General features: G+C 40.6%; 2 protein-coding genes across 4 annotated transcripts; one reads left to right on the top strand and one right to left on the bottom strand.

Annotated features, from left to right (window-relative positions):
• LOC135489900 (serine/threonine-protein phosphatase 2A 55 kDa regulatory subunit B alpha isoform-like) lies at positions 1-21,394 on the bottom strand. Of its 3 annotated transcripts, none has more exons than XM_064775526.1 (10): positions 21,019-21,394; positions 12,157-12,201; positions 11,118-11,484; positions 10,454-10,522; positions 7,223-7,320; positions 6,852-7,017; positions 6,342-6,629; positions 5,246-5,410; positions 4,324-4,585; positions 1-3,984 (listed from the first exon to the last, which is right to left on the bottom strand). In XM_064775526.1, the coding sequence occupies exons 3-10, from the start codon at positions 11,203-11,205 to the stop codon at positions 3,708-3,710; spliced, it is 1,413 nt and encodes a 470-aa protein (XP_064631596.1). In that variant the 5' UTR covers positions 11,206-11,484; positions 12,157-12,201; positions 21,019-21,394; the 3' UTR covers positions 1-3,707. The 3 variants fall into 3 exon arrangements, with proteins under 3 accessions (XP_064631596.1, XP_064631597.1, XP_064631598.1); XM_064775527.1 differs by having other exon boundaries at positions 11,118-11,230; XM_064775528.1 differs by lacking the exons at positions 12,157-12,201; positions 21,019-21,394 and adding an exon at positions 10,636-10,694 and having other exon boundaries at positions 11,118-11,200.
• A 1,786-nt stretch (positions 21,395-23,180) lies between these two features.
• LOC135489246 (RING finger protein 37-like) lies at positions 23,181-25,812 on the top strand. The gene is made up of 2 exons (XM_064774505.1): positions 23,181-23,235; positions 23,883-25,812. Exon 2 carries the CDS (start codon positions 23,909-23,911, stop codon positions 25,619-25,621), a length of 1,713 nt encoding a protein of 570 aa, XP_064630575.1. The 5' UTR covers positions 23,181-23,235; positions 23,883-23,908; the 3' UTR covers positions 25,622-25,812.
• Positions 25,813-26,135: the final 323 nt, after the last annotated feature.

Raw genomic sequence — 26,135 nt, 5'->3', positions numbered from 1 at the left:
GCTTGTTCAAACTCACATTTATTACGTCTTTTTCATGCATTTCAGAGTTTAACAGAGAACATGGGAGCCCAACCTAACCTCTTACAATATAGGACAAGCATTGCTAGTCAAAACAACGGACAGTTATTTTGCTTACTAAGCAGATGGAATGCAAGACAACAGAATAATGTTCAGCACAAATTATTATTCACAAGTACAACTGGAACAGAGCAACTACACTTCACTGAACTCACAGATGAGAAGTAACGGTTTATATGAGACAGTGGTGTAAGGGCAGGAGTTAGAATTGAAAAGGATGGCCACTTCTGTACAAATTTGTTTAGGTGGAGCCCTCTGCTCTATGTACACTGTAGGTGGAGCCCTCTGCTCTATGTACACTGTAGACAGTGGTCTTGCCATTTTAAGTTCAGATGAAATTGGTCAAAGTTAGATAACAAATTCCTGAAGTCATCACCTGAAAGCTGCGATGCACACAGACAGGTACGACCTAGGCATGACAGTCTTTTAACCGTGACTCCTGCAAGCAAGGGGTCTGAATACATATGGTGCATTGCAAACATTCTACAGGGTAAAATTCAAATATTAACCTAGCTTGCACTCTCAAGACGGCAACATTCTATTACCCACTTTGCTTAGAAATTATTTCATTCTTTCTCTCCCAAAGCCATGGCTAAGTTTCTTTTACAGAATGCATCCTATCAGGAATTTGACAAGCAACCTTCTATACCGATCTCTATCAGCTCCCAATAGAATTGTAACTGAATTCGGCAATCACCATGGCAAGATTGAATACAAAGTTTCCGTAGGTTAGTTTGATCAATATATGTATTTACACGCAGAGCACAGAACGAACCCTTCAAGAACAGGGAGAATATACAGTAGCAAGTGTCAGAACTAAAACTATGGTTCGAGATGTTGAGAAATATTTGATATCACTCTCATTTCAATGAATGACATGCAATATTTTGAAGCATACCTCGACCGTATTTGACACAAGTCGCTTGGCCATAAACCATAGAAAATTTCTCTCAATATGAAAAATTTCTTAACATTGCGGAGCTAACGACTGCAAAGATATATTGCTTCCATTGGAGGCAATTTCATTTATCAATCATACATAACAAATTGTGATTGGAAATTATTTCCTTCAGCTGTTTCTGGAGTTAACAATGCATCAGACGGGGAAAGCTTACACAGGAATTTTTCGATTTAAATTAATTAATCAGTCCTGCCAAACATTATGAACTCTTGGCATTTCAAGGCACCTTTTCCAAATTTCCACAACAGGAATCTTCCCAGTTCTTGAAGAGGCAAGTTGTGCATTTCTTGCAAGACATGATGCAAAGTATTGAGCACATATAAAATAATTATTAGATACATACAAAGACAACATAGGTATATACAAATTGTTCAGTTTGCTGGTCTGCAGGGAACTTGCTGGGCACCAACAGAGTCAAAACGAGAACAAATGAATTCTGTGAAATTTCTTAAAGGAGTGTAGAATTTTGCATTGGAGCAAGAATTATGAAATATGAATTATGAAATGACATAACATTACATTACATGTGATGTAGTGTTTTAATATTTCTTCGCCACTCATTCCCTTTGCAATCAAACCCTGTTAAGCCTCAAGGCATGATAGGACAACGCATCGCACACAAAACCAAGGGTCTTCCCAAAACTGCCGTCGATCGACAGTAAACAAGTACATCATTTGGGAATGCCAAGAGGAAAACTATCACCCTTTAGAAATTTCATCAAAATTCCACAGAAGACTATTAAGTCACAATTCAAGTCTACATTTTAAGTAACAAAAAACCTTTCATTAGTTAATAACAGAGCCTGTTAGCACAAGTTTTTCATTCATCAGAATCAGTACTTGCCATTCAAATAGCAACGTATTCTGGTCAACGTGGTGTCATTTCATTCCGATCTGGTCGGGAAAGGAGTATTTCTTACCATTTTTTAAAGCAGCATAATACTTCAATGGAATGTACATGTAATAGTTATAAACAAAAGCATGAGTTAGATTTGTAAGATTTGTTGTCATAGAATGACACAACACGTGTACTGAAATGGAATATTTGTGATCAACAGGGAAATTCAATGAAAGTAGCACATTATTCCTCTAAGTGGGAGTCAAGAATTCCCGTCAATCAACTGCAATGATAGTATCTATTTATACTTCATCAGAAAAGTCGATCAGTGCACCAATCAGTCTATATCAATTCTTGGTCTTGCCAAACGAAATTTATTAACTCAAACACCCCTAATTCTACCTACTAACTATACAATACTAGTATTTTGTTCCAAATCAGAAATGTTGTGCAAAGGCTTACAAGCGCACAAAGGTCCAAGTCAGATATAGGTGCAAGGGTTGTAGCACATTCTATAAAACTGAACAAGGCTAAGGGCCATCGGATGCACTAAGTACATGTAGTAAACCAATTCCAGTTTTTATGCAAATTCAAAAAACACACCTTAACTCTGCAGGTAAATAATTTGTTCAGTGGACATGAAGAAATCTTGCCCTACTGCCACCCCCAAGTGCACCCGTGGCCCAAAAGCAAGTCAACTCATCTACTATTACAAAAGGTGAAATGCAATGAAAATCTTTAAGCTTTGGCAGTGAAGATAGTGCCAGCAAGTGACAATTCATTAGGAAGTAGCCAACTCTCAACATAGAAAACATGTGAAAAGATATGCAATGTAGCTGAACAGTACCCTTTTGGGGACTAGATGTTGGACATCATTTAAGTGGCTCATGAAATTTCAAAATGAGACAAAAGAAATGTAGGATAATTCAGTCAGGTGTATAAAACATAAACACGTGCCAGCAAATTGCCCAAATCAGGTTGACAGAAAAAAACAACTGGACAATCCTGCAGCTAAGTGCCTTGAATGAAAAACAACCCCAGTTTTATTTTATATTTGAACCGGTAAATGATTGTTACAAGCGTCATCTAAAGTCTATGCTATGTTAAAAATAGCACCATATATTCAAAGACTTCACCAGTAAGAGAGAATCAAGCTTTTTCAGAGTACAAAGTATCAGATATCTGGGACATATTTTGAAGCCAAATTCCCCATAACCAATTCCTCAGGTTTTGTGCATGTTCAGAGGAACATTTTAAACGGTGGGAGACGATACAGCCTATTCTTTAAACCTAACTACAATATTCGCACAACTGTAGAAGTTACATTTAGTAGAAATTAGACCGGTTTTGAGTAAAATCTGAGCCTTTCCTGCTTTTGCGTGTTGGCCATTAGAAATGCAACTTCTACGGTTTTGAGGTCTGTCTAACTGTCACCGATCTAAAAGGCAATGCGGAAAGACCTTTCCTTGATTGCATTTGCTGTATCAATATTTTGAACACCAGCTTCGACCAAAAATATGTTATAGGTGGACGATAAGACAATAGATATGCATGCCCATGGAATGCACAATTGATAGTTTACTTCATGCACCGATACTGCAGCCAACAGAAGCAACTCATTATCAGCGAAGTACTCTCAAGTATAGCATGTTTATCTTGAGTTTGAGTGCAGCAAATAGTCCATTTATGAACACTGACTGTACCTTGAACAAGCTTCAATGCCCAGTGGCCACAGATAAGAGAACAGCCAAGTACAGAAGTGCAACCAGCAGACCAGCACTGCCACATTTTCCCCTCTTATCAATTGAAAAATCCTAGGCATCATTTGTACTAGTCCTTGCTTTGAAATATATATAAATTATTAGTGGCTGCAACTGCTATAATATTTTCTAAAGGATGCCAAGCAGTATGGATTATTTTTTTATTGAAGTCCAGGCAATCCACACTAATTTCATCTTTCTTCCGTTTGCCACCAGCACAGACTTTTCTTGGTTTGAGAACGGTGCGTGGCTTCATGTTTTCTCTTGATGCCTCCAATGTCGTGTCACGTTTTGTTTCCCTGTCGAACATTCGGAAGAAATTGTTGTACGATCCTGTCATTATGTGCCTGCAAAAGGACAGATGGACATTATTTTTAATGACCCGAGATGCTGTGTCAACTGAAACTGATCTAATTATCTACAATGTGGTAGTCTTTAAACAATGAAAATTACCAAAGTTTATGGGAACTCCACAAGTGTGCCATAACAGGCTGTTTCCAAAGACACAATGCCCTCTAAAGAAGGCCAAGCACTTCCAACAGCACAAGACCAGGATAACGGTTTCCAAAACAGCAATATGAAACATGGCTTTTCTGTCACTTTTCTTATGGGAACAGCACCCATTATAAAGTCCCCTTAATATTTTTAATTTAATTAGGAATTTGAATCAAACTTTGAATAGTTACCTGTCATTGCCACTCCAGGCACACTCAAACTTGTCAAATATACAATCATTTTCATACAATGCACAGAGTTTACTCCGCAAGTATTCATGCACTTGATAAGTTTCTATGGGTTTAGTGTCCATGTGCAAGTCCCACACTTTCACTGAGAGGTAGTCCCGTGTGATTAAATAGCGACCGTTGTGACTAAACTTGACGTCCGATATACTAGAGATGATTTCGGAGAAGAAACTACGGTTTGTTGGGTCCTCAGGTTCCTCAAATACTGAAAAGACAGGAACAATAACATTAATGGTAACCAAGATCTTCTAGAGGGGGGTCCCATCATTTTATTCAAGAAACTGTCTGTAGACTACGGGGCCATGGACACACAACCAGTCACCCAGGCACGTAAACCTACATATTACTGTACCTGCTATTATCATTGTACCACAATATGATAAATCATGTTACACAAATGTCTGAAGCAGGAAGATGCAGATAGAAAAGCTGAGAGAAACCTGAACACTGAAATTGCATTACGTTCTATCAGAGATTTGAATACATTTGTCTGCAGACTACGGGGCCATGGACACAGAACCAGTCATCCAGGCACGTAAACCTACATATTACTGTACCTGCTATTATCATTGTACCACAATATGGGCAAATTGTGTTACACAAATGTCTGAAGCAGGAAGATGCTAACATTTAACTATGAACATCTTCAATCAGGAGCATAACTAACAAGCAGTTATTCCTATTACCAGTCTTACACCTCAACTCTACACAAATCGAGTCAGTTCACTTGATATTCACTATGTGATTGTCAGTACGACAGTGTGTTCTAGGTGCATCTGTAAGAGGTAAAATAGGCCTATTGCACAGGTGGCCCTTGACCAGCTAAAATACGACGACTCTTCAGAGGTTACTCTACTATACTTACATTTGGCATGTTGATCACATAGTGCCTGAGCTCTCATATCACATAATCGAACAGTGCCTTTGCTGCTACTATAAACAAACACGTTACATTCCGTCGGGTGGAACTCTGCCGCTGTAATGACTTCGGTCAGCTCCTCCATATTGGCTGGTTTGATGTCAACGATAACTGGGACAGGTTAAGGCAAATAGTGATATTACCAAAACTCAAAGGAGGATTCCAGTAACAGAGAGGGCATCTGATTTGAGAACATTCATACAATCAAGGGAGAAGACTTGTCTGTAGACTACGGGGCCATGGACACACAACCAGTCACCCAGGCACGTAAACCTACATATCACTGTACCTGCTATTATCAGTGTACCACGATATGATAAATCATGTTACACAAATGTCTGAAGCAGGAAGATGCAGATAGAAAAGCTGAGAGAAACCTGAACACTGAAATTGCATTACGTACTATCAGAGATTTGAATACATTTGTCTGTAGACTACGGGGCCATGGACACACAACCAGTCATCCAGGCACGTAAACCTACATATTACTGTACCTGCTATTATCATTGTAACAAAACATGGAAAAATTGTGTTACACAAATGTCTGAAGCAGGGAGCAGCGGTTTTGCCAACAGATGTAATGAAAAACATAGTCAATAACCACATGTCCTATCATTCCAAAGCTATTCCATGTACTCATACTCTTTGGAAGTACCATATGTCGAGGCATTGTTTATTTTATCAAGGCGGCATTCGATGACAATTCACATCACAATTATCAACATCAAAAATAGTTTCCAGTCCCCAATTTAGACTGCCTACGCCAAAGGTGTAGGAACACTGAATTTATAAAATCGCCAACTACCACAACCTCGCCAATTTCATTATTATCATCAATCTGATGTAATTTCAATTACAAAAATTCTGCCTAAGGCACTACGCTGATGAATCAGATTTCCCTTGTTGTCATCAGTAGAATCTCATTAACCATAATGACGCCACCACTGGAAAATCATCAACAAATTATATATCAATTGTCTCTGTGAATTTGAGCAAGGCTTGTACCGTAGAACAATTCAATGACTGATGGTAAAAAGGATACTGAAGCTCTGATCAGTAATTTCTAGGTGCCACAGATTAATCCTGAGATCATCAGCAGACATGTACGTCTCCTGATCACTATTGACTGATATAGAATTAATATGGTAGGTATGGGCATTTGAGAAGATTCTCCTTGGACTAGCTTCAACCATTAGCTCCATCGGCTTGAGGACAGGCACCCGCAAAGACGTCACATTGTTGGCTTGGAGTTCACCAAATTCAGTTTTCAGGTTGTAGCCTTCGGGTCGCTTGTCGCGTTCAGACACTTTCCACAATTTGATTGTTTTATCTGAAAATTTCAGAGATTTTCAGCATGCATTGCTCAAGCTTAGAAAACATGGCCACGACCAAACACAAGTTCTTACTAAGATTTCTAATATTTTGGAGGAAGGCATCATACCAAAGCGTTTTGATACTGAATGAGTTGAACAAAATTCGTTAATTTTCTTGTCTTCTTTTTGTAAAATTCAAACTTAACTACCATTTTCAGGTACTCAAACTGACTACCTACCATTTGTTGACAAGAGAAAGTTGGCTGGATTGGTCCTCCTCAACCATTTTATTTTATTAATTTTCTCCTCTATTTCTAAACTTTTTAAGTAATCGAACTCTGGCTCGTGGCTCTGAAATGTACTGTAGACATTGTACTCTCCACGACGTGGGACATTGGGCTCCCTCTGAAAGAACAGAATGGGTAGAAATTATCATACCAACCAAATGTGCTGAAATAGTTACACTTCAATGTTTAGGACCCGCACTTTTAAAACTCTTAACTTAGAAATCTGTTACAGGGCTCCTGAGATTTTGTCAAGACTTCAGTTTGACTCCTGAGTAAGAAATTCTAGCTCGAGCCCTGTGTTTGGCATGTCAACTTGCACTTACCAGCTGGTCTCTCTGGAAGATGACCACTCTGCCACCCTTGTCGCCAGTCGCCAACAGCTCACCATCATGATTGAACTCGACACATGAGATGATGTCGGCTGCAAGACATGAACGGGGAAGGTGCAAAAGAATGGTATGTTGCAATGATTATCAAATACCATTGAGTCACAGAAGATCAGCAGTTTGGCTAAAGAAACAGTTAGTCTTTTGAAAAGACAAGCAGAAACTTCCCAGTTTACTGCCAGTGACTTCAGTCTTACTGTCGACAGCAGCTGCAAATAATACACTTCACTTTATGCTGAAAACATCACGGATAATACACGTAATAGTAGTTATAGTTATTTATTGCAGGCAGACACACATCCACTCCAGAAAAAATTATCAATAGGTCAGGAAGTATTTTCCTGTTTAAAACCCTCAGAGCAGATGTCGAATGTCACATTAGGAAGCTTTCCCAACAGACATTGGACTTGCCTCGCCTCCAGCATTTTTTACCAACAATCACAAAAACCTGACCCTGTTCCATCCAGCCATCAAGAGCAAAATTAACATTCTCGAAAAGCATACAATCGATATAAAACTCAATACATTTACAGGCGTGCCATTTATACCTGCCACCCACTAGCACTATGACCTATTGATATACGAATGATAGGCAAAGATAATGAACCCAATATATATTTTTCAAGGTGCCACAGGTTCTGATTTTAGTTAAAGATGGAACTGAAAAAATCTACATATAAATTCCACCAGATTCTGTACTGTGGTTGTCAAAATTTGAGTTCGAGACAAAGAAAAATTAAAATATCCCAAAACTGGAATAAAATTGTCAATCAAGTGAATGACAACAGTTCAGAGTCATTATCCACATGGATAAATACACAAAATTGTCAAAAGGGTTGGAATTTGCATAATTTTCCCCATATCCTTCTAGCCATCGGGGAGTTACTCCCCGGCAGAGAGGAGCTCATCCACTTCAAACATATTACCCTAACCGTGATAATTAATAAAGACCTTCTACCTGCTAGTGCTACAGCAGGAAGACCATGTTGTCATGGTAACTGGCAGATCTCAGAAAGGCTGGATACTAAAAAAAGAGGTAATCAGTTGGTGCTGGAGATGACAAAACGATGATAATGAAAACATTGTGAGTGGAGATTTGTATTTTTTTCCATCTAATAAAATATCAATGATTTGGGCTGAAATTGTACGTCAATGCAATTTCTGGTTAGTAAAGCCAAAGGTTCACTTTTAAACAGAACTCTGATTGAGTGGGTACACGGAGTTTGTCAAATACCTGACAATTACCAAATCTGAAACAACCAGAGGCTGTTTCTGAAAGTGAAGCCCATGGATTCAGGAAGATATTTTTCAGGAATCGGGATTGTCAAACAGAGTTACATCATGAAAATATCCCCTGACACACACTCCTTTGAGAAGATACATGCAGTATTATCTATGACAAAATGCCAAGTCGATTTCCCTTTCATACATGTTCTTCATTCTGCTCAGTGCAGCACTAGTAGTACTAGTAGTACCGTACAGATACTAAGACTTTTTTAAGCCTGCAGAGCACGATTATCCACGACCCGCTAATCTGCCAGTCAGTATCGGAATTTGGAATAAATGATGCCAAGAAAAGATTCTATCCAGACAACTCAAGGCTACTAACATTGTTGGCAAGAGCATACCAACTTGTAAAGGCAGCGACATATACACCATGTAAGCTAGTGGCCATGGATAAATGTCATGAGACCCTGTGATACTACATGGTGAATACACACTGGATAATAAAATCAATAGGTGTGGAACTGGAAATATATGTGGTATCTATGTGTATGTTCATATCTATGTGTATGTTCAACATCATTCATCAACATGTAAGCAGAATTGACTTTTGAGAAAGTGAAGCAGGATACATACTGGCGTTTGTTTTGCAAACAAGAGTGGCTTTCATGCTGGACAGGAGCAGGTCACTGCCTGTCCAAGGCAGGACATTCCCAAACTGATTCAGAAAAAGAACCATAAAACACAGACAAGTATCTTGAATTTGGTTCATTCAATCTCAATTTTTTATGATATTGATCGGCTCCCACCTCCCCAGCTGGCAGAAAACCAGGGTACCTGTGTCTAGCATATCCAAGGTCTTTCTGCAGACAACAGTCAAATCTCACAGTACACTCAACCACTCCCCAGCGTGATGACACTAGCTGACTATGATAATGAAACCAACAGAGGCCCTAGCCAGGATGTTGCAGGTGTGCCATCCAGTAAAGAGAGCATGTGGCTGACCAAAATTACATACAACTTTACTTACAAGTGAAACAAACACTCAATGAATATTGTCTTCATTCATCCAATGTTACTATTGTTAGATGCATAAATTCAGGCATGTTTGTTTCACATATGACGGCAGGTCAACTATGCTGAAGTGACCTGATTAACTCCAGTGTTACTCATTGATTCAAGCTGATCTTGATGTACATGTAGGCCACTTCAAATTCAATCATTGTACAAGTAAGAATAGATTGTGTCCATTGATTATGATAGTCAAACTTCATAATGGATTTTGTTTATTCCCAAGGTGACAACAACTTGGCATGAATGATAAACTCAAGTTGCCTGTAAATACTGGGGGGAAATGCCATAAGCCACTGTGGCCTTCTGACTTGTTCCAGGCTGAGACATTGCCATGATATTGATGCATTTGTTTTGGCGCCAATTCGTCTTCTTCAAATAGGCCTACGCCATTGACTGCGTACTACAATTTTAACATGCACGATGCAACGCATGGGCCTTTTCGAAGTTAGCAGTTGAGTTAGTTTCGGAGCCAACTAGCCAAAGCCATGCATTTATTTTCACCTCGAACAAAGTCAAGGGTGAGATTGATCAGTCAATAGTCATCAAAGATCACAGTCGCCAGTGGCTTCTTATTATGGCATGGGCATGGCATGGCATTGCCATTGTCCGAAGTTTGTTAGGCCTTCTGACATGTTCTGAGTGCGCATATTTATTTTGTTGGAGCCCTGGTTCGTGTGTGTCATGTCATGTCGATAAGGTCTATTGTGCACCCATTAAGGAATAAATTACTTGTACATTAACATGTCAGCAGGCAGGGATGCATTCGAGCATTGCATGCATTCACATCGCATCCATCGAATGAATCAAAAACGGCTTGGGAAGCCAAAGTTCACACGGCAAGACAACACCGACTATGCCGACGCCACATACCTTCAGTTACTTCGTCTTCAATTGTACCTTTGACCTGGGAAAAACACCACTGAATATCACCACCGTTCCCTACAAAGAGAAAAGTACGGGAAGTGAGGAGAGGGCTTCAGGTTGAATGGATTGTCAATGCAAAATAATACAGGGACTGTCATCAGAATTAAAGCGAAATTTGGAGGGCTTACCCGCCATGTCGACACCCGCAAACGACGCCAACTTGACGTTTAAGAAATAAGGAATATTCCTACAGAAAGACAAAAAGAAATATTGAGGCTAAAGGGCTGGATGGTACCCGATAATTAAGGATACCACATTCCCTCTCCCAATGTTTTCAAAATGGCGCACAGGCAGGAATAAAGCTGAGTGACGTCACTTTGAAAGTGCATGATGGGAGTAAAACTGGAGGCGGGATTTACAAATTGGATTTCGCTCAAACAGAGATCTGTTCGTACCTCTACTTGATATAGTGAAACAGTGGCCTGGAATAAGTAATCAGGCACTGAAACACTCAAAAAACATGCTGACGAGAGTCCAGAAAATAGTTTTCTGCCTTGGTGGGATTGGGCTTTTGATCGAGCAGAAAGGGCATCCAAGTACGTAGGCCTCAGATTTAGTTACAAGTTTTCTCAAAATTTGGCATTTTCCGATGAGCATGGAACCGACTTACCTTTATTTTTATGTACTGCTGCGTTTAGCATGTTGCCAATCTTTGACAGACTGTTCTGTCTTAGCATCATAGTCATCACGTGCGACATGACGTCAAGTCAACATTGATCGCACCTGAACGATAAACCAAGACCATATTATGTCTTTATTGTGAGGGCAATGTCACCTGTCACAATCAATTTTCAGAAGACGATCCCTGGAGACGTGGCAAGCCAGGTTCGGCACAATATGTTACATGTACTCGGAAAGTCTGGGCACTTTCTATCAGACACTTTATCATGCTTCCAAATGGAAATACTGTTCAATGTTCCATATTTGTTATGTCCACCCGCTGTTAACAGATGGCGATGGTGTCGATCTACCCCGGACTGCAAGTGCAAGACAAGAGAAAACAAGTTTTATTGATTATTAATAGGACTATCTCACTTTTGTATATACTGTACAATGTAAACTGATCTCCCATCTCAAGACTCACTCAAGAAAATGATGTGACCTAAAGCAATTTCCCTCCTTTTGCAAGACACTAGTCTCCAAAACTATCGTTATATTAAATAGTGACTGGAAGAAATTAGTGCCCCGACGCATCTTTCTTGATTACTAAGTCAATAGACGGCCTCCGGGTTGCTGTATAGTGGCATGGTGTATAATGCCAGTCTTATTACTTCCCCTGGAGAGAGATTGTGTGTGGGAAGCCAGACAACCACGAACATATTTACTTGGCCTCGCAGTTCTACGCCTTATAGCAGAATGAATTAAATTTACCATTAACCACTACCAACTCACTCGTACCAAAAAACAGCCGACAGCCCGGTTGTGATGGGGTGCTGGATATACCAACACTACCAGGGGACCAACAGTGTTTCTCTAAAGGTTAGGCTGCTATATTTGATGAGATGTTTGAGTGTGCGAATGGTTTGAACATTGTTAGAGTCAGGGTCAACAAAACACGATGAAGCTAGAAATGACAAGCCTGAGGGGACTGAAGACAGTGGAAGGATTGACAATGCCCTGAGCCATGCAGTGCTTCTTTTGATACTTGCATTCATTGGCTGACTGATTCCTTACTCTATTCATACACCCAAGACCTGCAAAGAGAAGATTAAAATGCCATCTAAGTGGATACAAGGAAGAAGATGAAAAGAAAAAAATGACCACAACCACTATTCTGATGCTGATTAATCCTTTAGGACTGATCGGAGTCACGAAAAGCCTATCGGCGACAGCGTTCACAATTGGAATGACCAGGTTTTGGTTGCCCTTTCTAGATTTGACGAAACGGAAAAGACGCTGCTATTATCCCAGCCAAAGAAGTTAAAGAATGAATGAGTTGGATATACATGTACATGACTTTACACTCTCAGAATACAGACCAGCGGCGTACATGGATGCCACTATAAAAAAAGCAATTTCTCGAAATCAATATCGAGACCACTCATGTTGGTTTTATAGACCAATGCTTGTCAAATGTCAAGTAGAAAGACACCTCGACCATGTTGAGACTTTCGAGGATTACTCGAGTACCATTCCAGAATACAGATCATGGAAAAAATGGATGACGGTCGGATAGTGATATGACTTGACAGTGCAATGGGTTTGGGTAGATGCATGCGTCCTTGTTTGTACGGCGGCTTATGTCCAGCACAGCCGAGCTTCCCTCAGTGTCAAGTTGGAGTCTACCTAACAATGTTCCAACAATCTACGAGATGGATAACTGGTCATATTCAGATCACCGGTGAATGTGAGTTCGATGACGTTTAATAGACAAAAACCTTCTTCAACGTTCACACAAAATCAATTCAAATACGTACAACCATTCCAACAATCTACACCAGAACATAATTCAGACCATTTGTTACGACTTCAATTTGTTCTACTCGAACTCTCCCGAGACCGTTAATTGCGCTTGAACCCAGGAGTCCCCGCACTTAGCATGCTAAAAATGTGCAAGTGACAAGCTTCTATAAATTTGCTATTCGAGTCATTATCATTGCCATGGTGGCTGAAAGATTGTGGGCGGGTGATGATAGCTTAGGTTGGGCAGAGTCTTTCAAAAGGCAAATTCACTGCGTTACCTTTCGCTCTTTAGACTATTTCCACAAATATTCCCCTTGAGTTCTAGTCTACATCCGATGCTCTGTGATTCCTGATTCATTATTCACCGCGGAAGCTGAACGTGGACGGGCGGGAGATGTGACAGTTCAATTCCCAAGTCTCGGGTCCAAAATACTGACCTTTTGGCTGTTGGTCGCAAGAACAGGCTGAACTGACATTTAGCATCTTGTCCGAAAAGGTACAGGGAAGTATATGGGGCCTGTACATGAATACTGAGCCTAAATCTACGGAGAGCATCATGATGTGCGATAATTATTTCACTGTTACATCGCGTTCGGTTCGTCTTCTTGACATTATTGCAACGTTAGCAGAAGTGAAGAAATTTTGGGACGAAGTATGGACTGCATTGCCACCTGCAGCACTCATCTACTCATGTATACTAGGCCTTTCCAGTGTATTAAAGGCAAAGGCAATTTGACATGCGAATATGCTTGAAGGACCAGGATTACATGGTATAGAGCTAAATCTGATAAAAGCAACATATATATATATTGGATAAAGGATCGATGCTCAGTAAGCCAGGCAATTCGTATTCATCACCCTTTTTGATATGCGCCTCGGTGCTCAGATGAAATCGGCAAAGAAAGAAAGAGCTGCTTGTGAATTGCATGCCAATGTGAGCTAATGTGACGGGGGGGGGGGGTTACAGTACAGATTGATAGTGTAGTCATTGATACAGTAGCTCAATACCCAACTGGGTTACAGCGGTCGTCAATGATGATGATGATGATGATGGCGATGATGACGACGGAGGTGACGTACACGTCACATGTGCTGGTTCTTGCAGCTAACATTAAAATGACAATGTTCACTCGTTCATTTCTCATCAGTCAACTCTACAGACGACATTCGTCTGCCTAGGTGACCGGCATGTAGATGGTCTTCAACTATTCGATATCCATCGATTATTTGTTATGGCCTCATTTGCTGCGAAGCGGTATATAAGGGAATGGGACTGACGAACACACATGAGACCCGAATTGTATTCGGCTATACCATATACATCACGTTTTTTTCCGTACACAGGTCCCCGTGTGTGTCTTCATATGGCAGATATTTCGCCTGAAACAAATCCAGACTTGATGCAGAATGCGGCGGTGGTCGTGAAATTGTTTCATTTACCAAATCTTAGGCACCACAGCAAGATCAACCCAGGGCGACAACTTGCTGATTTATCGTCATGGCCATCCAGACAGCAGCTCCATGAACCGTATGATCAAATCCTGTAGGGAGGGGGGGGGGGGGGGAGGGGGGTGGGGGCGTAGACTGATTTATCATCCCATGGACAACAGACACAATCCGGAATCGATTGCTTCGTTTAGATGCTGACCAGGATAATTTGGCTGCATGGGCGTTACACGAAAAGCTAGGCGACAGTTACTGCTAGCTATTCGTCTCACACTAGATTCAGGATTATGCTCTGGAAATTTTTCACGGGGTCAGAATTTCGACACAAGAATTACAAGGGTTTGTCATCATTTTTGACGGATAAAAAAGTATTTATCATTATTATTTCGTTGCTATCCCTTGGGATACATTCATTAATGATATCTTACAGCCTATTTTGGTAAAGGGCATGGGGAAATCCGGATACCAACCGAGCATAAACCTTTGCAACTGAAATTATTTTAAGGTTGGGAAGGGATCAAGTTATATTTGCCCATGGCACTTGATGTCGATCAAATCTGACTACACAAACTGAATAATTATCTATCTTTCAAATGGCATGGACCCCGTAACCTACTAGTAGAAGATACAGCCAATAAAGGCTAACCTTGGATTATTGTTCCTATGGAAACTAAACGGTATGGCGTAATCCTCGTCACCTTTGATTATATTTAATGGCATCGTTCAAATCTCGTTTTTGAACTGAATGCGCAATGCACTTGTTTCCGCGAGACCGTCGTCTACATGGTAAGCCTGTTAGTTTCTTCATCACCAATCTATTAAACCTTAATGCCCGTCATGATACGCTGGTTCACTCATTAGATTATCTGTCAACTTTCTTACTGAACTTCCAGTGGTATTGCCTCCGTTACCTCCACCCATACGACGCGCACTGTCTTGAAGGTCAAGATGGTCAACTTTGGGCTTCAAATGAACTGGTTCGTAAAATTTTCAACCTAAAAGGAATGATGTATACCATCTCAGTTCATGTAATCTCCTCTTTCATCGAGTCACTCGCAACATGAGAAAGCAATAACGTCAGTTGCTGTCATCATGCCACCTAGCAAACTCGATTTTCAGAACTGCGGGCACACAGCACGAAAGTGAGAAGGAAAGGGAAGTGACAGTCACACCGGTGACGAAAGTGCATTTCAACGTTCCGAATGAATCGGCGCTTGTTGGCTCAGAAGGCACTAACCCCTCGAGGCCGCAGTCCATTCGTCACCCTTCCCTCGCTTCCTTCATGGAAGGGGGGGGGGGGGGGGTGAGGCTGAACCACTGCGTCCGAAGTTTAGACAACAATGAAGGTGGCCCAATGTGTGTTGGTCACGTGAGCATGTCACGTGCAGTAAGGAAGTCGCCTCGTCTAAAATAATTTATGACACACGGCCGGGTGTCTCATGTTGTAACTAGTACTCCGACGTGTTTCAATCTTCCACTCGTTGCCATAGAAATAAGAAAATCAAATAAGAAGTGCTCCCAAGGAACACTGAGCTGAATAATTCACAGTTTTTTAAAACGAGAAATAGCACAATCGGCACTCTGAACTGAGACACAATCATTTGATTTCAGTTTCAAATGGTCAGCTCTTCTTAGTTAACCCTCTCGTGCAAATTTTAATGCAAGCAAACGCCCAGCGCACGAACGGATTATAACCTATTTAGCTCTGACGTCACCACGCTACTGAGAAGTTAGCTGCCCGGCAGAATGACGTCATTCTCGGAACAGCCAGTCAAGTATGAATACAAACGTCTTGCTAAATTCATCTCCTTTTGATAATGGACAAGCCTTAGGCGAGTTCAGTTGTGAGGAACTTATCCATTCATTTCATCTCGACTGGATAGGCTACACTGCCAGTCTATCTTCAATTCATCTTCAACTGACAGACGGTGAAATGTTGGATATATACTGTAACTGAATCAGAATCGTCTCACGGGACTTGCCTTTGTCATGCAAGTGATTGATCTCAACGACCAACGTGTGATCTAAATCTGCACGACAACCACGATTTGACTTTGAAAATTTTTCAAAATTTTGAACTGACTGACTCATGAAAAAATTTCCAGCAAACAATTCAGGCAGTGCATCAATCGAGTATTTAATCAGTATATATCTATCGCAAGACTGATTGGGCTACTGTACCCACTTGGGTTTTGTTTGAGTTGTATAGGGCGTCTCAAAAAACGTCTTCCATAAATAATTTACGAATAAATTACTGCACGGTTAACAGGTACTTGGTACATCCACGCTTCTTGAATGCAAGGACTACGGAAGGACAATTCGTAAGCCTACAAATCCCAATTGTAGCTTTCAGAATGACATGCATGTAGTTAGCTGCGGGGTTTTCTACTATAGACTTTGGCGCAGTATACCTTCGAGGTATCTTCATGCAGTATATACCTCTATCACCAAGAATAAATTACAGCTTGTTTTCTAGTAAGGTGAAGAAAAAACTCCGATTTGATCTATTGCACGGAATGGTAAGCATATGTATCAGATTCTAATTCCTCACCCGCAGCATTACCTGAGCTATACCCTTCGCATTCCCATTTCTCCGCCTTCTTTATATCCGATGCAGCTGTTTTAGCCCGCGCGAGACAAAACACAGTCGGATAAATGCAAAACAATTAATGTAAAAGCTGTTTGATAGACAAGATTCATCGACTTTTTTGTTTAAACCCCAGCTTTAAACGGTTCGAAACGACAAATCAAGATGTGATGGCCATGTTTGACGTGTTCGGTTTCCGGGTGGCCGACGAGTACTAACATTTCCGTGTCCAACACCCAGGAGCATGCACGACGCCGCCGAGAGGGAACACTGATTATTTGACTTGTGTATGCATGTATCGATGGCCTGTTCTAATTGATCTTGGATTGCTTTCGTCAGGATCTATTTATAAACAAAATAATATGATCGTATATCGAATATCCTTGTAGTAACATATCCTGCTGAGCTCGCCTGACATCGATTTCTCACATTTCTCTCAGTGTCTTCTCCAATTTGCACTCTTGGCATTTGGAATCTGACGATGGAAAACGCATGGCTTCTGGAATGTTGCATGGTCGACAACTTCTGTGGTCAGTGTATAGACTGGCTTCAATGTTGGCTGCACATGGCTCTTCTTATTGGTAGCTCTGACTATTGCTCTTCGAATACTCATTTTGGGAAATAGAATCAGCGCCATAATCGGTAAAAGTTCGACCAGAATTTCCATTTTGTATCCGCGGTTGGTGCATGTGAATGAGTATGATATTGATATAGTTGCTCCTGTATTTGGTATTACTCATCGCTATTCCAATTGGTCAATGTTAGTTGTTGGCCAGCTAATGGCAAGAAGTAGTTTCTTCGTGGTCATTCATTCCATTGGTAGTTGGTATAGCCATTGTAGTGATACCTTGCTCCCTGCCCTCATATAAAAAAACCCAATGTCATAAACCGTTAAAACTGTCAGGGAAAAGTAGGGCATTTCCTGATTCACCTTAATACGTAATCAAAGGCATATAATCCTACACCCACGTGGAAGACGCACACGATCAAAGACATGGCATATCGTTCGATAGTTTATATGATATGCTTCCAGTCAGAAGAGAATGCTTTATTGGGCATATAGCTGTACATCTGTCGCATTGATATCTAAATTTCTGACTCATTTCCCAAGATAGTCAAAATATGATCCTTGTATGGTATATTCGTCGTAAATTTAACTGAAAATGGCGGGTGAGTAGAAGACAATACGTCATGTTATATTTTGGTATCAATGCATTCTCGTAATAGCAGTGGTTTTCTTTATCTCTCGATATTTTTAACAGTTTGTATATGAACACGGGTTTCCATTAGATCCGTGACGGACATGACGTGAGATACGATTTTTTTTCAAATGATAGACAGCTTTCAATTCATCCAGCCCGAGCTGAGCAGTCAGGGGTTAACGTTCGCTTATACGGCCCTGCACACAGTAGTTTGCTCTGATGAATTTATCATGCTAGTCTTACGGCAATGGCTGTCTCATATTCGCCTTTGTCACACTAGTCGCCAACTGCAATGACGAATTGATTCCTTGGACATGCACGCACTAACAAGGTCTATTGTTATGCTCCATCTTCCAATAAGTAATCAACAAGTATCAACATCATGGCATCTGACCTCATCCGTTGCCATTGTGGGGGAGTATGGTTTAGCACGATAAAAATATGGTTATGGTTTCCCTGGAGATTTTTCCTAGACATTTTCAGTGATGTGATGATAGGAGATCAGGCATCCACAGACCATGGAAGCATTCGTGGGGCATCCTGGTTTTATAAAGCACAATGGGCAATAATCCGGAATATTGGATTTTCCCATACATATATTTGGAGCTCTTAGCCTTAGTTGTACATATAGGATACAGGCTTAGTATTGCATGCTTTTATCGATTTGGTAATCAGTCAGTTTGACAGTTTCATATCTCACTCCTCGTATTTGATATCTATTTCAGCATGAGGCACAATTTCATGACAAACTTACTAACGAATGCGCATTTTCATTTCATTGAAATGGATCGAAAGCGATTCTTAGTGCAGAAGCTGTTGATGCCGATTATGGGTTGAACTATTTCACCTAAATTTGTCAATATTGATGATACTCAACATAACCTCTGATATTTATACTGTGAAAATCCCGATATATCTATTTTGCAATTCGATTAAGAATATTGCATATCTTATTCAGACTGTCTCCTTTAACCTTTTACCCATAAAGCATACCCATGCAATTTCATATTTTCTGGGGACAAACCATGCAGGGGTCATTTATTAGACAGCAGTCGTGCTCTTCGCCTCAAACATCATTCATTGGTGAATCGTTCTGTGTATGCCACTTGACATTATCGGCTCTGCCCAATGTTTCACATATCTATTTGCGAAAATCAATAAACCTGTTCAACAAAAATGGCTAACAACAACATACTTATATCTTTCGAAGAAGAGGAGGATTTATTCCACATTTGACTTATTCTATTACCAAAATTTACATTATCGAATCGACATGAGATCCAAAATATACAGTCATGTAATGAAAGATATTCATCTTGTCATGGTATCTTTCGTCCGATGCCTAAGTATACATATAAAATTTATAACATATTCTCGACAGTGCATATTAACCTTCCTTTTTTATATCTTAAAGTGTGCATTTTACTTCCTTGTTCTGATAAAAATCCATCACATGTGGGACAACCAGGAGGCCGACTCTTGAAAGTAATGTTAACACATCAACTATGGTTCAAACCACTTGATCGTCGTGACGTAAGTAGATGGCGGCCTATTAATTTATTTGAGTCTAGTTGATCTTATCACAAATACACAATGTTTGATATAGGTTTGTAAATGCATAAGATATAGGCCCATGGCAAGTTGCTTGTGACCACCATGTACCAAATAATGTAAATAACACAAGATATTCGATATGCTCTATACCCACATTATTTCGCCAATAAGATTAAGATCAATACCAAAATACATGTATATTTTAAAGAAAAATCCCATCATAAATTTATGATGTATTATTATGACAATTCATATTACTTGAAAAGGAACTGTAAATCATTCCAGTTACTAAACCCATTGTCAGACAATATGTGAGCACATAAGGATGTTATGTTTGATATAAATATGTGTATACGTGCAGTTTTCTGACGTACATGTATATAGCAAATATGAAGAATGTCCTCTTTATTGCATTGTGATAAGAAATTAATAACTGCCAAGGCATGACTTGAGTGGCAACTATTTGAAGCCATTGGACAAGTGTAGGTACATAGCCATGCCTCGTTCTTGGTAATGCTAATCCGATTCTAGCTTTAAAAACTTGTGCATTTTCTCGTGAAATAGACCATGATGCCCACGAAAGTGCTTTGGAGCACTTAACAGAGCACGTATGCAAGTGGCCTTAAAAGTGTGGATGAGGCCTATGGGCAACTCATGATATTCAAATGGACGTGTCTGATGGCCGCATAATAAGCTTTAATCCACCTTGTTCATTACTCATGACGCAGTCATTAAACCTAAATGAAAGTCAGATGACTGTCTCCTTTATTATGACTTTATGACCATATTATGCCATGGTACCGATATGATAGGCCTATGCTGACAATCCTGGTGCATAAATAAACATATACATGTATGTTTCGGGTAAAATAAAATAGAGCGTACAGATGACGAGGATGACCTTAATACACAGATTCGGTATTAGATCTGCGTCCAGCAGCCCTTGTCCAGCAGCAGAAGATTGGCTACAGGATCAGGGGTCGAACAGTTGAGAACGCGCGAGGCCCGAAGGGTCTCTGAAGGCTGGGGTTCGACGATTTGACATTTACTCGGCGTTTCCCTGGCAGGATGGTGACGTAGACCAGAATATTTCTGATCCTCTGCGTAGACCTACCAAGGCTTACCTTGGCATTGTATGGCTATAACGCAATATCTGGCACATATTCTTCACCTCTTCAACAATGCCTACTAATAAAAAAGAGTTACCGACGCAATTATCGCAGTTATCTCGCTGCATCAATGATACATTATTCATAACGACTAAACATCATAAACCATATCACACCACTATGCGTAATTTGATTAAAAAGTGGGCTTACCTTGCGGCTCTCAGTATACGACTGTGCACTTGATGAGTTTATACTTAGGCCTATAATCCATTCATTAAAGGAATGAACCTATGATATTGTCATCATTTCGGAATTGATATACATATCACGCAAAAGATCCTTGAGCAACTGTGAGCTCACTCCGTTTAGTCGTTGTTTGCAGTATTTGTGCAACTGTATTCGTTCACAACACAGAACCTGATATTTTATCACTGAGAGAAAGATAGATCAAGATTGTTCATCTAACCACGGATAACAAAGATAGAGACGTTTCCATGAGTGAAAAATCTTCAAATCACCATTTTGATTTTTCCTAAAACGCGGAAGAGAATGGGTTTGTAGCAGACGACCTAAAACAACATGGCCTCCAGCCCGACGCAGCGTTGAATGTCGCTCATAGCGTGTTCGGTTGCCGCGCTTGCGCGAGTAACTATTTTCCCTAAACAGTTCTCTTCATTGGGTAATTGCCGCTCTAAGGGTTCTGCGACTCTTTACGCTGGGCTAGGAAATTCTTCCAGGCCTAACTCTGGTTCCCGAAGTTGCTGTTAGGCTTCTTGTAGGGGGTTTTCTGCTAAATAATGTTAGACCCTTCCAATATCTTCTGTTGCCATCTGTTGGTGTTGGTTGAAAGCACAAATATCAGGAATATCACATCTAAATCTGGTCCCCGAAGTTGCTGTTAGGCTGCTTGTAGGGGGATTTCTGCTCAGGCATCATGCATCATGCATCATGCTGGAGCATTTTTAACTCCCCCCCCCCTCAATAAGTCCTTCTGAGACGCTTTAAAGGACCACAATATACATCTTGTAGCATCAACATTTCTATGACCCAACTCGCATCACAAATCAGCTAAGGCGGTTTCGTTAGCGATAAATCAATTATTATGCATCCAGATTTCGAAGATTTTGTCTTTGTGAGTTTCAAGACCCAGAGACACAAAATGACTCCCACTTACACATGTTTCCCAAACCCCCAATGCACTGGTTAAAACGTATCGGAAGGACGGGGTGGGGGGGGGGGGATGCTCCCCCATGTCAAACATCTGAGTGAGTTCACTAGAGCTTGCAATTACATAGTATAAAACTAAAATATATACATATATGCGTATGTATATATATATATATATATATATATAAAACCGTCATCGGATGCGCATCCGATATGCCACGAGATCCTTTACCGTCAATTCCCTGACCTTCTTCGGATGCGCATCCGATATGCCACGAGATCCTTCACCGTCAATTCCCTTACCGTCTTCGGATCCGATATGCCACGAGATCCTTCACCGTCAATTCCCTTACCGTCTTCGGATGCGCATCCGATATGCCACGAGATCCTTTACCGTCAATTACCGTCATCGGATGCGCATCCGATATGCCACGAGATCCTTCACCGTCAATTCCCTTACCGTCTTCGGATGCGCATCCGATATGCCACGAGATCCTTCACCGTCAATTCCTATACCGTCATTGGATGCCACGATATTTTTTGTTACCTCACCGTCAATTCCTATACTGTCATGGATGCCACCAGCTTTGTTGTCGTTGTAAAGGTTTCGAGGATACGACCAATGCATGCGAGCACCGTCGGCGGAACCCCAAACCGCCCTCTAGATCTATCCGTAAGGCACCTTCTCCATAGAGGTATACGGTATACTACACTATACGGGAACAATGGCTTCACAAAGGGTGCATGACCATGAAACTATTGTTCGCGTATAGTGTAGTATAGGGTATAGCTCTATGGAATAGGTGCCTTAGGACAAACCACTCTCGTGACCGTCACAGTTACGGACTCCGGACCTCCAGACTTTAGAGACCGAGCTTTTCTTAAACCTTACAATTACTGTATACTCGGCGCCTCACTTATATGTGTTGTTTTTTTCACATACATTGTTCTCGTGGTTTACGGAAAAGTAGGCCTAAAATGTTATAGTGTCTAAAAACAATATTCAGTTAATGGAATTACACTTTTTTCCATTACTGCTTGCTTGATATTGCCCTAACAACTTTTTCATGAATCAATTTTGAGCATTATGTTTTCAACGTAATTATTATAGCACGAAATATGAGTCTAAAATGCCAAATACTTGCAACTATTATGTTAATCACTGAAATCTTAGTGTACTAATTGCTCGCTATAAGCTAGGTTATTGCGCCCCTAAACCAACTTACTGACAACGCTACCTCCCGGAACTCAAACTTTAACGTGAGTTAATTGTAATCTTACTCTCTATATACCAAAGTGATTCACCTAGGAATACAGTTGCACTTCACTGAAAACTAGTGATGTGTTGATGAGTTCAATGAATCCTTCGATTCCTTTGGTTTTCTTGGCGAACTGACGTCCGACAATGATCCGTTGACGTGTACCTGCAATACGCCATTGCCATAGTGTGTAAACAGATCTATTTGTGGACGAAACTCAGCCCCTCACAAACTTTGGTCGATTTCGCCAATGATGACACTGCTACTAGGCTGTACCACAGCACTTTAAGCTGTAGCTGCGCCAAACAAGAGTCAAGACAAATGTCCGCTGCTGGATCAACCCCCTCGCCCGCCCCCCATCACCAGATTCAGAGGGCTGGCCGAGCCCTGTGATTTAGCCAAATTCAATATGATTCTTTTCTACTTGTGTCTGCAGCGTATTCCGTAGCACCGGTACACAACTTATGTTAAACTGCGACGTCCGTAAATTGCATATGACGCCAACAGAATTGTGACGATTTGGTTCTCCAATCTTTTAGTGAACAGTGACCAGCCCACCACTGCACCGTGTAGGTGAGGTCTGTTGTCCCATCTCTTCATTCAGTCATGTCAGTCATGTATTAATTGCATTCTCTTTTTACACTACAGGTCAGGTGCAAGGTTGTTTGGTGACAATGGCTTGGGATTTTTGCAGTCCTTACCTGAAACCCAGGATCTTCTGTGATAAAGTCAGTGTTGATGGACATGAAATCACGAACATAATTTCAGACAATTATTTGGTAAAAAATAATGGATTTCTAGCAGAACGTTTCATCAAACCACCTGTGATGATGACCATTGCATTTCCGTGTAACATTTACATACAGAAAATTGTCATCAACCCTATTGTCGGCTCACAGAAATCATGTGGATTCGAGATTATGACCCGCTCAGATCTTGTGAAAGATTCCTGGATTGTGAATGATAATTTCCTGATGGAGCAAGCTCCTCACACGCAGGGAATGTTTGTGACTGTTGGAAGGTGTTTAAGGGAGTATACAGGACCGACAGTATTCGTCTTTTCTAACCCATCATATTGTCGGCATTCTGGTATGTCTCAAAATACCCACCAATACATCGACTGTGCTGGACAGAATGTAATAAACTCTGAAATACGGCACTTCCGAAATACATCTCTAGCATGTGTAAGCCATGTTTTGATAAGAATTACGCGAACTCAAGGGGGGTGTATTCCATGTGTTAAAAGTATTGCAGTCTTTGGTCAACCTGCTCATTCAGTCCCAAAGCCCATTCTTGACAAGATTTGGGGCTTGCATAATGATTTTATTAGAGGACAACAACAGGTTGAGGTTGATGTGATCACTAGCATATCAGAGTCTGGGGTTCGAGTCACTGATTCAGATAGTGTCAAAAAAGAGGATGAAATTCCGAATGAATTCATGGATCCGATAACATGTGATATTATGACAATGCCGCTCCTACTTCCATCGGGACATTCAATTGATAAAAACACAATGGAGAGACACATAGCAGAAGAAGCAAAGTGGGGAAGGTCGCCCAACGATCCATTCACTGGAGTTGCCTTCCATGGTGCAAGCATGCCAATTCCCAACAGTTCCCTAAAGGTTAGGATTGATCACTTCTTAGTTAGAAGTGGGAAGAAGTTTGAAAATGTTGCAAGGACTATAGGACATTCAATGGATTTCTTAAATCGGGATGTGGCATTGAATACTGTGTATGATACTGCCCCGAAGGTGTCTGAACAGTCTAGTGACAGTGACTGTGAGATCATTGAAGTGCCAGCTGAAGCTAGTTTTCAAAGTGTATCCGTATCACTTACAAAGTCTCATTCTTCTCAAAATGTTTTACTAAAAAGGAAAGGTTATAACCTTGATAAGTCTAGTCCTGGACCTGGAGACAAAAAGAGGAAAACAAAGCATGTCACTGGTGAACTGACTTCAACTGAGGTTCGGTCACGGGATGCCCCTTCTCATATGAATCTTCCAGCCACCGCCTGTCACAAGCTGCCCTTTGCTACAGCAATTACATTTACAAGTAAAACTAAGGGTATTGTTCACGCATCACATGAAAATAATTTATCTCACAGTTTAGACTCCGCTGTGTCCTTGACTTTGGGAAACTTGCCAAGCTTCAGGAAGCCTGCACAATCAAACGAAACAACAGATACCAAAAAAACTAATACGACTTGTATGATGTGTCATTTGAACCTCAAATCATCCAAGGTAGCTGCTTATTTGTTACCATGTTCTCATAATCTGTGCAGGAACTGTTTACTTTCAGTGACAAAATTGTCAAATGAAGTTGTTTGTAAGCGTTGCCTTATGACCTGCCCCTCTAAAGACATTAAGAAAATATATGTTACCTGATTGTGATGTCATATTTGATGTCACCACAGGTGGCGGGGTTGTATAAGCAGTCCAGTTTTAATGATGATTGTGTTATTCAGGCCCATGAAAGACTATATGCAGGTCAAAATATATCATACAGCAGCTGACCTACTGTAATCTTCTCCACCATGTATGCATACTTGTACTGCAAATTATTTATTGTCCAATACATTTTCCTTACTTTAATTTATGTGCTTCAATTTATATAATCATGGTGATGGAATGTGACAAATAGACCGAGTGACCCCACCCTACGACTATTTGAGATAACTTCAGAGTTAATAAAAGTTCTGTTCCTCTCATACTTTAAAAGGGATATATTTGATATACATATACCTCAGTTAATTAGTCTGATTGAAGTAGATGGTAGCAGTGATACCATATCAATTTGGATGTGCATAACCAAATTGGTTGAGCCACCCCCCAAGCTATCCCCATCCAATGGATGGTGATCCATTCTCCAGAACCCTTTTTCTTGTCCATAAAAACTGTA

This window comes from Lineus longissimus, chromosome 6 (assembly GCF_910592395.1).
Source record: "Lineus longissimus chromosome 6, tnLinLong1.2, whole genome shotgun sequence".
In the NCBI taxonomy this organism is placed as follows: Eukaryota; Metazoa; Nemertea; class Pilidiophora; order Heteronemertea; family Lineidae; genus Lineus; species Lineus longissimus.
The sequence above is the reverse complement of the archived record's forward strand: the minus strand, read 5'-3'. Positions and strand labels throughout refer to the sequence as shown.

What these genes read in the sequence shown, in the direction of transcription:
- LOC135489900 (XM_064775526.1), bottom strand. Translation starts at nt 11,205, where the DNA reads ATGTCGCACGTGATGACTATGATGCTAAGACAGAACAGTCTGTCAAAG. An exon ending in AGCAGTACATAAAAATAAAG is followed by an intron (nt 10,523 to 11,117) that starts GTAAGTCGGTTC and finishes TTCTCTTTGTAG; the next exon opens with GGAACGGTGGTGATATTCAG. An exon ending in AATTACTGATCAGAGCTTCA is followed by an intron (nt 5,411 to 6,341) that starts GTATCCTTTTTA and finishes AACCTGTCCCAG; the next exon opens with TTATCGTTGACATCAAACCA.
- LOC135489246 (XM_064774505.1), top strand. Translation starts at nt 23,909, where the DNA reads ATGGCTTGGGATTTTTGCAGTCCTTACCTGAAACCCAGGATCTTCTGT.